The sequence below is a fragment of the Mauremys reevesii genome, linkage group 22 (assembly GCF_016161935.1).
Source record: "Mauremys reevesii isolate NIE-2019 linkage group 22, ASM1616193v1, whole genome shotgun sequence".
NCBI lineage: Eukaryota > Metazoa > Chordata > Testudines > Geoemydidae > Mauremys > Mauremys reevesii.
The window spans coordinates 23,404,401-23,416,423 of NC_052644.1; the positions used below are offsets into that span (position 1 = coordinate 23,404,401).

Below are 12,023 nucleotides of genomic sequence, written 5' to 3' on the forward strand. Positions count from 1 at the left end.
GGAGTGAGAGGCGCGGGGGGGAGCCCAGGGCTGGGTTAGCAGGGGCTGCATGTCGGGAGTGAGGGGCACCAGCTGTTCGTGTGTCAAATGCCCCCCTGGCACCCCCCCGGGTTGGGGGGTGTTTCCCGACGTGACGTCATTTCCCTTGGCGGCCCCCCCCCCTCCAGCCCGGGATGAGGCAATAACTCTCCGGCCGGGTGTTTATCGGCCGCGATCGGGGCTCGGGCGGTCCCGCACCAGAGCCAGCAGCCGCCCGCAGCCCCGCCCGAGGCCCAGCGCCCCCCCGGGGCAGGACCCGGCCAGCCGGGAGCCCCGCTCGCCCCCCCGGGCCGGGAGCCCTGCGGGGGGGGAGGATGTCGCATGGGGCGGGGCAGGGGGCCCGGGATTCCGACCCCCAGCGGGGCCCCCCGACCGTCTACGTCCTGCTAGAGGGACCCCGCACGGCCGAGGCCGTCCAGGTGCTGAGGTGAGGGGGGCAGAGACCCCCGGGACCCCCCTGTCTTCTGGAGTCCCCCTTCCCCCACGGACCCCCCTTCCCCTCTGGGGTCCCCTCCCCCCTCCTTCCGTACCCCTCCAGCATCTGCTCCCCACTTCCGCCAGCCACTCACCGCCCGGCCCCAGCTCCTGCCCCAAACGGCCCAGTCCGCCCCGCCAGCCCCAATTTCTAGGGAACAGACCCCCCCACAGACACACACACATGTCACTAGATTCCCCCTCGGTCTCCACCTCCAGGGGGCTGCAGGTCGGGAGTGAGGGGCACCGGCAGAGCTGGGGGGGGCAGGGGGCTGCAGGCCCGGAGTGAGGGGCACCGGCGGAGCTGGGGGCAGGGGGCTGCGGGTTGGGAGTGAGGGGCACTGGCGGAGCTGGGGGCAGGGGGCTGCGGGTCGAGAGTGAGGGGCACTGGCAGAACTGGAGGGTAGGGGGCTGCGGGTCGGGAGTGAGGGGCACCGGCAGAGCTGGGGGGGGCAGGGGGCTGCGGGTCGGGAGTGAGGGGCACCGGCAGAGCTGCGGGGGGCAGGGGCTGCGGGTCGGGAGTGAGGGGCACTGGCAGAGCTGCGGGGGGGGCAGCCCTGGCTGGTGCCCGGGGACGTGGCGGGGTCTCAGTGCCCCTGGCACCGTCTAGGCACCAGGGGTTGCTGCTGGCCTGAGAGCGTCTGTCCAGGGGGGGCCTTGGTCGCTGGCTGCATTTGGAGCTAGGAGTGGGGCCTAGTGGTTAGAGCAGGGGGGTGGGAGCCAGGACTCCTGGGTTCTCTCCCCACTCACGGGTTTGCTGTAACAGAGCCCCCCTCCCCCAACCCTGCTCTATGGACATTTCTGGCCCCTCCTGACCCAGACCCCCGGGCTCCAGGGTTTGGTTAATGATCCCTAGAGGCTGGAGCGGGGCGAGGGGGCCACAAGGGGACTAGTCACTGAAGGTCACTCAGAGAGTTGGGGGGAGGCCTGGAACCAGCCCCCCCTGCTCTAACCACCAGTCCCCCCCTCCCCTCCCGGAGCCGGGGAGAGAACCCAGGAGTCCTGTCTCCCAGCCCCCCCCTGCTCTAACCACCAGCCCCACTTCCCTCCCAGAGCTGGAGAGAGACCCCAGAGTCCTGTCTGCTGGGAGTGCAGTGGAAAAGGTTGTTGCTGGGGATAGGGAGTCCTGGCTTTCAGTCCCCAGCTCTAATGACTAGACCTCACTCCCCTCCCAGAGAACCAGGGATAGAACCTGGGAGCCCTGATCCCTCCCAAGGCAGCCTGCTCTGACCCCCCGTCTCTGTCACTTCCCCTCCGGCTGCTGAGTCCGCGTCTTTCCCGGCCATTCAATTTCCTTCCGCCACTGGGAGGCCAAGCCCCCCACCCCCCCATCTGCTGGTGCCCCTCACTCCCGACCTGCAGCCCCCTGCACCATGTCATATTGAAAGCAGAAGCGGGTGTAACTCCCATCATTGCAATTTCCACGTGTGTGTGTTTGGGGGGGGGGTATTTTACCCCCCAAAGGAAACTCCCAAAACCCTTTGGACTCCATCCCCAGCTGGGGTGTTTTGGGGCTTGAGATGGGGGTGGGGAGGGGCAGGGTGTCTGCAGAGACCCATCCAAAGGCCTGTGTATGTATCTGGGGTCAAGACATCCCCCCCTCAATTCCACCCCACCCCCATAAAAATTGCTCCAGCACCCCTGGATAGAACCCAGGAGTCCTGGCTCCCAGTCCCCGCCCCACCAGACCCCACTCCCCTCCCAGAGCCAGGGAGAGAACCCAGGAGTCCTGGCTCCGAGCCCCCCCCCCCTTCCGACCACTACACCCCACTCCCCTTCCAGCGCCGGGGAGAGAACCCAGGAGTCCTGACTCCTATCCCCCCCTGCTCTAACCACTAGCCCCCATGTCCCCCACAGATCACCCCAGTATCTGCTCCCCTTGGGCCGCAGGCCAGGAACATTCTGGGCCCAAGAGGGGTGGGGTGGGGGGGTTGTGTGTTGTCGGGGTGGCTGTGTATAGTGGTGGTATGTGTGTTGGGGAGGTTGTGTATGAGGTTGTGTATTGTGTTGTGGGGTGTGTTTGGGTGGGGTGTATGCCTGTGTATTGTGGTGGTGTGTGTGTAGTAGAGGTTGCATCTGGGGTTGTGTGTTCTGAGGTGGGGTGCGTTGGGGGATGGGGGGTTGTGATGCGTTCCCATAATGGTTAACCCTGCTCCCCCCATCTGCGTTGGGGACACCCCCCCATAGCTGCCATTTCAGGGTCCCCACAACCCCATCACCTTGGGTCTCCCTCTCTGGGTCAATCTCAAACCAGGAAGTGTCCCCCCGACCCCGGTGTGTCTGGGGGGGTTACCCCTGCCCCCCACCTGTTGTCACCCGAGGGTCTGGTGCAAGAATGGGCAGGGGGTGGGGAGGCGTCTAGTGGCGGGGACCAGCCACTGGGGGGCGCTCGCGAGTCCCTCATGACAATGATGCCCATGGCCAACGCCCAAGGCCAACTCTTGCGTCTACCGGGGAGGCACGAGGGGGGGGGGAGAGGATGCGCCATGAGAAATTTGCACGAGAGCCGTGCACGAGGATTCACGCTCGCCCTGTCTCCCCCACCCTCCCCCAGCCTCGAGTCTTTGCTCCCCGAGTCGGGCATCGTCGCGGACATTGACTTAGAGAACGTCTTCTCCTTGGCCGGGGACAACTTCTACGAGCTGAAAAGCCAGCCCATCTCCGGGAGGTAAGGCGGCCATCTTTGGGGCGGTCTGAGTAGGGCCCCTCTCCTGTCACCCTCTCCCTTCTTTGGCACCCCACATCCCGCAAACCCCATGGGGATGCAAGGACCCCAATGCCAGGTGGCGGCTGGGGGGCAGGGGGCCATTCCCTGGGGCAGCCTCCCACCCCAGGCTCTGACCGCCAGAGGACGGAGAAGGGGAGTGAGGGAGCAAAGGGCCCCCTCACCCCAATTTTAAAAGTCCCCACCCCCAATTGGCCCCAGCGCCCCCATGGACTAAATCCAAGATGGCCGCCTTTAGTCGTCTTCGATATTTGCCGGTGGACAATGGGGGTGGGAGGAGGGATGGACAGGGAGCAGGAAATGGGGGGGGGGGTGTACAGGGACGGGTGGGGGGAGGATTTGGGGGGCTGTACGAGGGGAGGGGCAGGATTCTGCACATGCCCCCCCATGTCTCTAACCCTGTCTGTCTCTCCCAGCCCCCCGGCCGCCCCCCTGCAGCCGCCGGCCCCCCCAGCCCCGGGAGACCCCCCCGGCCCCAGCATGTCGTCGTCGCGGGTGCTGCTGCGGCAGCAGCTGATGCGGGCGCAGACCCAGGAGCAGGAGCGGCGGGAGCAGCAGCAGGCAGCCCAGTTCCTGCCCCCCAACTCCGCGCCCCCCACTCCGGCCATCTCCGTCAGCAGCCCCCTGCCCCGCCCCTCCGCCCAGGTCCCGGTGGAGGTGCTGAAGGTGAGAGCCCGGGGCCCTGCGGGGAATGGGGTCTGTCCCCTCTACGGGGCGCTGGGTCCCATCGGACCCATGGCAGGGACTGGCTGGCTCAGGGGGTGGGGAATGGGGCAGGGGCCTGTCCCCTCTGGGGGGCGCCGGCTCCCATCAGCCCCATGGCGGGGACTGGCTGGCTCGGGGAATGGGGCAGGGGCTTGTCCCCTCTAGGGGGCGCCGGCTCCCACCCAGCCCCAGGGCGGGGACTGGCTGGCTCAGGGGGGCGGGAATGGGGCAGGGGTCTGGCCCCTCTAGGGGGCGCTGGCTCCCACCCGGCCCCAGGGCAGGGACTGGCTGGCTCAGGGGGGCAGGGAATGGGGCAGGGGCCTGTCCCCTCTGGGGGGCGCCGGCTCCCACCCCGCCCCAGGACAGGGACTGGCTGGCTCAGGGGGGCGGGAATGGGGCAGGGGCCTGGCCCCTCTCGGGGGCCCCAGCTGGCCGCTGGGGCTGGCTCAGGGCAGGGGGGGGCAGTGGGTGGGCCCCTCTCGGGGGCCCCAGCTGGCATTCAGGGGCTGGCCGGCTGGGAAGGGGGGGCGGGGGGGACTCACTCCTAACGACCCCTGTTCTGCCCCCCCCAGGTCCAGACCCACCTGGAGAACCCGACCCGGTACCACATCCAGGCGGCCCAGCGGCAGCAGGTCAAGCAATACCTCTCCACCACCATGGGCAACAAGCTGGCCGCCCAGGCCGTGGCCGGCTCCAGCCCCGGGGCCCCCGCCCGCTCCCCCCAGGCTGCCTCGGCCCCCGAGCCCCACAGCCTGCCCCCCCGGCAGCAGCCCGCCTCGGGCCCCGGCAGCGCCCCCAACAGCCCCATGGCCATGCTGCACATCGGCTCCAACTCGGAGAAGGAGGTGAGTGGGGTCCCCTGCCCTGAATCCCTGCTCCCCATCCAGCCCCTCTGCTCCCCGTTCCCCCAAACTCCCTCCCCCTCCGGGCCCCCATTCCCCAGCCCCTTCCCTTCCCCACTCTGTGCTCCTGCCCCAAATCCCTGCTCCCCATCCAGCCCCTCTGCTCCCCCATTCCCCCAAACCCCTTCCCCCAGACTCCCATCCTAGCCCCCCAGCCCACATCTCTGTGCTCCTGCTGCCCACAACCTGGCTGCCCTCCCCATCTGCCCCTCTCCCGCCTCTCCCAACCTACCCCGCTCCCTGCACGCTGCAGGGGGTGGGGCAGGGACACCCACTTTCCCCTCTACCGTGGGAAACATATCTAATCACCCCTCCCTCCCCAGATCGATGATGTCATCGATGAGATCATCAGCCTGGAGTCCAGCTACAATGACGAGATGCTGAACTACATGTCCGTGGACGGGGGGCTGCAGCTGCCCAGCACGGTAATGGGGGGCAGGGTCTGGGGGGGGCCCCTCGCAGCTGGGGTGGTAGGACAGGGAACGCCGTCCCTTTAAGGGTGACTGGGAGGTGGTGGCTCTGCGCCTTTAAGGGCAACCAAGCGCGCTGCCCCTTTAACCCTGGCTAAGTGTGGCGGCTGCCTGAGCCTCCGCCCCTTTAAGGCCCACAGGGGTGGCGGCCAACTGAGGCTCCACCCCTTTAAGGGCGCCTGGGTGGGCGGGAGCATCCCTGCCAAGATGGGCCATTGCCCCTGTAAGGCGCCGCCCCTTTAAGGCATCCTGCAAGGTAGTGGCCAGGCCAGACAGCGCCCCCATAGGCCAGGAGGCGTCACTGCCCCACAATGAATTTTAACCCCTTGTCTCCTGCGCAGCTGCCGGTGGCTGGGAACCTGCTGGAGATTTATAGCAGCCCGGGGCTCCCGGACCCAACCGTCCCGGTCAGCAACTCCTGCCCCGCCGACCTGCCCAACATCAAGACAGAGTTGTCAGGTACCCAATGCTGGGGAGTGGTGGTGGGGGGGTGGGGCATGGCAGGGGGCACTCTCCCCCCCTTCCCCTGTGGTTGGTGCTGTGACTTTCCAGACCCCCGTCCGTCTGTCCCGCTGATACACTCCTTTCTTCCCTGGTTACAGAGAATGAAGCCAAAGCGCTGATGAAGGAGAGGCAGAAAAAAGACAATCACAACCTGAGTGAGTGTCCCCCCCCCGCAGTGGGTAGAGTCTTCTTGAGGGGCTGCAGTTGGGGGGGGGCATGGATATTTGAGGGGGGAAGTCACAGGACCCCCCCTCATTACACCCAAGAGGGGAGGTGGGTCACACTGGAATGAGAAATCGCGCTGACGTTGGCCAGGGGAACTCCCAGCCACATGACACAGATGAAGAGATCTAGGGATCCTTGGATGTTAATCGTGGAGGGGTGAGTGGCAGGAATTGGGGGGCTGGCCGATGGGTGGGGGGGACCCCGGGCCGGCCGGGCCCAAGGCATCTGAGCCGCAATTTCTCCCTCTGCAGTTGAAAGACGCAGACGCTTCAACATCAACGACCGAATCAAGGAGCTGGGAACCCTCATTCCCAAATCCAATGACCCGTAAGTGTGTGTGTGGGACAGGGGTGGGTGGGGGTGGGGGCCCAGCCCCCCCTGCTCTAACCACTAGACCCCACTCCCGTCCCAGGAGTCCTGGCTCCCAGCCCCTCTGCTTCTTTTCTGCCCCCAGGGAGATGCGCTGGAACAAAGGAACGATCCTGAAGGCCTCCGTGGATTACATCCGCAAGCTGCAGAAGGAGCAGCAGCGCTCCAAGGAGATGGAGCTGAGACAGCGCAAGCTGGAGCAAGCGAACCACAGCCTGCAGCTCCGGGTGCAGGTTAGCCAGGGGCCACTGTGGGGCTGGGCAGGGGGTGCCCTCCGCTGGCAGGTGGGGCTGGGCGCTCTGGGGGTGCTGTGCTGCAGGGGGCGCTGTGGGGCTGGGCAGGGGGTGCCCTCCCCTGGCAGGCGGGGCCAGGCACTGGGGGGGCACGATGGGGGTGGGGAGTGGGGCGGATCAGTGGGGGGCTCAGCAGGGGGCGGTCTGCCAAACACCCCTTTTCTCCCCCTGCAGGAGCTGGAGATGCAAGCCCAGCTGCATGGCTTGCCCCTCACCTCGCCGGCAGGGCTGCTGCCCCTGGGGGGCTCTGGGGAGGGTGCCAAGCCGGAGGGCCCCGGACCCCCTCCATTCCTGGGGGGCCCCTCCTGCGCCCCGGCTCCCGCCTCTTCCGCCACCTGCCTCCTGGACCTGGCCTTCCCCTCGGAGGAGCTGGGGGATGCCGGGCTGGGCTTCCCCCTGGGGCTGGGGGTTGATGGGGGCCTGGAGGACATTCTCATGGAGGACGGGGGGCCCCTGTCGCCCCTGGGGGCCTCCGACCCCCTGCTCTCGTCCCTCTCTCCCGGCGCCTCCAAAGGCTCCAGCCGCCGCAGCAGCTTCAGCATGGAGGAGGATTCCTGATCCTGGCCCCGCCCCTCTGGGGTGGGAGGAGCCAGGGGAGCCACACCTCTAATCCCATCGGGCTCCACCCCCTGGCTGTCTCCAGGCTCTGCCCCCCTCTTTTATAGGCTCCGCAAGCTCCTCCCTTTCTCTCCACTTTCGCTCCATGGGCGGCGCCCCAGGCTCGTAAGCCCCTCCCTCTCAGCTCAAGCTCCACCCCATTGTATAGGCCCTGCCCCAGCTGTCTGTGCACAGCGCCAGAGTTCCAAAAGCTCCACCCCTCCTCAAGCCCCTCCCCATCACATAGGCTCCACCCCTTTCAGCAGGAGGGACTGGGCCTCAGAGTTTCAGACTCTGCCCCTGTTGTGTAGGCCCCGCCCCTTGTGTGTTCCCAGCTCCACCCCTTTTCTAGTCCCCCCCCCACATGTGGAAGCCCTGCCCTCTCCAGACCACACCCCTTTTACATAGGCCCCACCTCTTATTTGCAGTCCACACCCCTTTTTGACAGGCTCCGCCCCTTCCTTTCACACTCTCTCCCCCTCCCCATTTGTTCTCTTCCTTAATGGATAACCCCCCACACACCCCTCTCCCCCACGCACACTCCTCCCCTAAACTACCCCTCCCTTCCCCCCCAACCTTGATTGTGGAGCATCAGGGGACCCCTCCCTGCAGCCTACTTGAGGGTCAGGGGGGCCCCGTGACCTCTCCCTAACAGGCTGTGTATGGGGGGGTGCTTGTGATTGGGGGAGCCCCCAAAAGGAGCTATTCCCCACAGCTGTGTTAATATCGGGGTTCATCCGAGCCCACACTGTGAACAGAGCCATGCAACCCTGAAACCCAAGAGGGACAAAATTGGGGTGTGGCCATTGGGGGAGGGAGCTGATTGGCCCCCAAACGGCCCCTCCAAACCAGTGGGTGTCAGCTCATTCCCAAGGGGGCTGTCCACCCCAATTTTGGGATGGGGGTGTCCCTATTTCAAGCTTCTTCCAATACATTTCCCCCCTCTTCTGACTGTGTACTCCCAAAATCTGCTTCATGGAGGAGGGCTATGTATGAGGGGTCCCCTGGATAAAACAGCTGTACCCCCAAACTTGTACTCCTGGGGTGTCTAGCTATGGGGTGTCCTCACCCAAATGCACCCCAAAATCTGCTCTACTGAGGGAATAAAAAGAGGTGCTCCTTCAGAAAATGGGGTACAGAGTGAATGAAATAGCTGTAAGCCAAATCGTGCAAACCTTGGGGATCAACTACTAATGGGGTCCTCTCTTTTGGGGGGGTGCATAAAAATGTCAGAACACCCACATTTATTTCCCCCAAATTGGCTGCTATTTTGGGGTGACATTTGTAGGAGTGACTCATGGGCTCTAACCTTCCATGGCCCCCCAAAAACACACGCGCGGGGGGGTCACTGTTGAGTCCTGTCCTTTCCATAGCCCCATTGTGTATATGTCCCCTAAATAAGGGTGAGAGTGTTTTTTGGGGGTCTATGTCTTGTGGGGGACTCAGGCAGAATTTGGAGGGACACGGTGGGAGGGAATTTTTTAAAATGCTTTTATTTTATACAGATCCTATTTTTTTTAAGAGAAAATTATAACCCTTTCCTGGCCCATACAAATCTGGGGTTCAGGGGATTCTCATTTGCCTTTCCATACTCCCTGCCCAGCCCACCACCACCAACCCCCACAGGCATGAAGGATCCCCCTTAATTTCCCCTCTAGGGGGCATCAGCTCCCCTCCAGCCCCAGTGCAGGGCGCTAGCTGGCTCAGGGGGGCAGGAAATGGGGCATGGGGCCTGTCCCCTCTAGGGGGCACCGGCTCCCATCTGGCCCCAGGGTAGGGCACTGGCTGGCTCAGGGGAGTGGGAATGGGGCACAGGGCCTGTCCCCTCTAGTGATGGGAAGGGGGGTAGTTTGTGGGGGGATATGGGGGAGAAGGCATGTCTGAAAATAGGATGGGGAGATTTGGGGGGGGTGCTTTGCGTAGCGAAGCTTTGGGGGCTGGATTGCATGGAGGGAATGAAGGGGAGGTTACAGAAAATGGGGGGCTGGGGGAGCTATGGCTATTGGGGTGCATGAAAGGGGACCAGCAGCCTTCTGGCGGGGGGTGACAGCTCTATTACATTTTGGGGGGGCTGGCTCTACCCCAACTCCCCCCGTACCCCTCTCCCCGGTTTTGTACCGAGATAGGGAAATAAATATTCGCTCTGAGATGCTTATAAATAAACCCAGGCCGCCGATGATTTTCTAACACGGCCCCGTGTCCAGAGTCTGATTTGGGGTGTGCGTGGGGGGGGGTTAATGATTCCTTTGCTCTCTGGGGCTTACAGGGGGGCGCTGGGGCCATGTTTGTGGGCGCTGGCTGCTGACCCGCAGGCTCCTGCTGCTTTTGCATTGGAAATTGGAGATTCTCCGAGGGCCGGGGCTGGGAGCGACAAGGAGACAAGGGTGGCTTGCGGGGAGGGTTGAGCCCGTCGACTTGTCCCCAGCACCTAGACCCATTGAGCTGTACCCCAGCCCCATTAGCAGGGCAGCCCCCCTCCCCGGGGTTCGGCTCTTCCTCCAGGGTCGGCCACGTGGCCTCTGAGAGGGAGCCCCTGGGGCTCCTGCCCTCCTGCTCGGCCCTGGAGAGTCCGACTGAGCCAGGCATCTGGCGTGAAACGCGGGCACATCTCCAGGGCTGAGGCACCCCCGCCAGGGCTGGCAGGGGGACGACCCCTGGGGTGCTGTGGGTGGGGGGTGCGTGGGCACGAGGCAAGGAGCGGGGCAGGCCCAGGGAAGGGAGCTTGGGGCAATGGGGGGGGGCGGGCCTGGGGGCGATGAGGTGGGACCCTGGGGAGGCAGCAGGGGATGGGTGGATAGAGGATCTGGGAGGGCAGCACCGTGGCCTCCTCCATTAGCCCGGCTTAATTGAGTGGCCCCAGCCCTGGCTGCTCATTAGCGCGGCAGCCTCATTAATTAGCCCAGGGTTAATTGGGCGGCGTTGATTGGCCCTGGTTGGGTCATTAATCAAGCCTGGCGCTCCCCCCTCCCCCCATCCCCAGGCACCTGCCTTAATGACCCCACCCCCACCCCGGGCTCTCGTTAATTGGGGGTAATGAGCTAACTGGGGCTGGCTAATCAGCGCTAATGAAGGATTCCAGTAATTGGCCTGGGTGGGTCTGAAGTGGGGGCAGCCAGGGAGACCCCTCCCCGCTCTGTCACTAATTGATCGTTAATTCGGGCTGACTCGTGGTTGCACTAATTGGGATGGGGGAGGGGGCGCTGGAGCCCTTGGAGGACCAAAGGCGGTGACGCTCCCTGAGTGCGTCACTATGGTCACCGCGCTTCCGGTTTCACAAGAGACGCTCTGTCCCTGAAGGCTCCATGGTCGCCACTTCCGGTCTGGCGGGCGACGCTCTCTCTCGCGCGCTTGCTAAATTTCTATGGTCCTCAAGTCACAGCCGTGCTGCTGGCGACGCTCCCCTTTTCCGGCTTGCGCTTCTGCATCTCTATGGTCATAACTTCCGCTTCATAGGAGGGGGGGCGGCTATTCCTCGCCCTCCAGCCTCTCTATGATCCTCCGGCCTCTAGGCGCGACTCTCTTCCCCCAGCGGGCCATGCCCCTCTCTGTGGTCCCTATTTCCTGCTTCCGGCCGACGCTCTCTCCCTCGCCCTCCCCGGCAACTCTATGCTCCGCCCGTAAAGTCACCCGCGCCGTTAAAGGCCTGGCGGGGGCGGGGGTGTTTTTTGCCCGCCGACAGGCCGAGGCCGGAAGCGGGGGCGGGCCCTGTCGGGGGAGGAGCTTCAGCGCCCGCAGGAGCCGGGGGGAGGGGCTGGGAGCTGGAGGTGGGGCTGGAAGGGGTGGGGAGGGGCTAGAAGGGGTGGGGACTGGGAGCTGGAAGGGGATGGAGGGGTGGGGAGGGGCTAGAGGGGCGGGGCTGGGAGCTGGGGAGGGGCTAGAGGAGGAGGGGCTGGAAGGGGATGGAGGGGTGGGGAGGGGCTGGAAGGGGCGGGGCTGGGAGCTGGGGAGGGCTGGAAGGAGGAGGGGCTGGAAGGGGCTAGAGGGTGGGGAGGGGCTGGGGAGGAGCTAGAGGGGAGGGGCTGGAAGGGGATGGAGCTGGGGAGGGGCTAGAGGAGGAGGAGCTGGAAGGGGCGGGGCTGGGAGCTGGGGAGGGGCTAGAGGAGGAGGGGCTGGAAGGGGCGGGACTGGGAGCTGGGGAGGGGCTGGAAGGGGATGGGGCGGGGCTAGAGGGGTGGGGAGGGGCTAGAAGGGGCAGGGCTGGGAGCTGGGGAGGGGCTGGAAGGGGATGGGGCTGGGAGCTGGGGGAGGGGCTGGAAGGGGCGGGACTGGGAGCTGGGGAGGGGCTGGAGGGGATGGGGCTGGGAGCTGGGGCGGGGCTAGAGGGGGCAGGGCTGGGAGCTGGGAGGGGCTACAGGAGGAGGGGCTGGAAGGTGCTGGGGCGGGGCTAGAGGGTGGGGAGGGGTAGAAGGGGCGGGGCTGGGAGGGGCTAGAGGAGGAGGGGCTGGAAGGTGATGGGGCTGGGCTAGAGGGGTGGGGAGGGGCTAGAAGGGGCGGGGTTGGGAGCTGGGGAGGGGCTAGAGGAGGAGGGGCTGGAAGGGGCTAGAGGGGTGGGGCGGGGCTAGAAGGGGCGGGGCTGGGGAGGAGCTGGGGAGGGGCTAGAGGTGGAGGAGCGGGAAGGGGGGGGGGTGGGGGCTGGGGGAGGGGCTTGTGGAGGGGCTGGAAGAGGGGCTGGAAGGGGATGGAGCTGGGGAGGGCCTAGAGGAGGAGGGGCTGGGAGCTG

The 12,023-nt window shown here is 65.5% G+C and overlaps 1 protein-coding gene across 1 annotated transcript; it reads left to right on the top strand.

Annotated features, from left to right (window-relative positions):
- The first annotated feature begins 177 nt into the window (after nucleotides 1-177).
- Nucleotides 178-8,427, top strand: TFE3 (transcription factor binding to IGHM enhancer 3). The gene is made up of 10 exons (XM_039510391.1): nucleotides 178-466; nucleotides 3,068-3,181; nucleotides 3,655-3,904; nucleotides 4,516-4,788; nucleotides 5,169-5,270; nucleotides 5,657-5,774; nucleotides 5,918-5,974; nucleotides 6,296-6,371; nucleotides 6,499-6,646; nucleotides 6,881-8,427. Exons 1-10 carry the CDS (start codon nucleotides 354-356, stop codon nucleotides 7,262-7,264), a joined length of 1,635 nt encoding a protein of 544 aa, XP_039366325.1. The 5' UTR covers nucleotides 178-353; the 3' UTR covers nucleotides 7,265-8,427.
- Nucleotides 8,428-12,023: the final 3,596 nt, after the last annotated feature.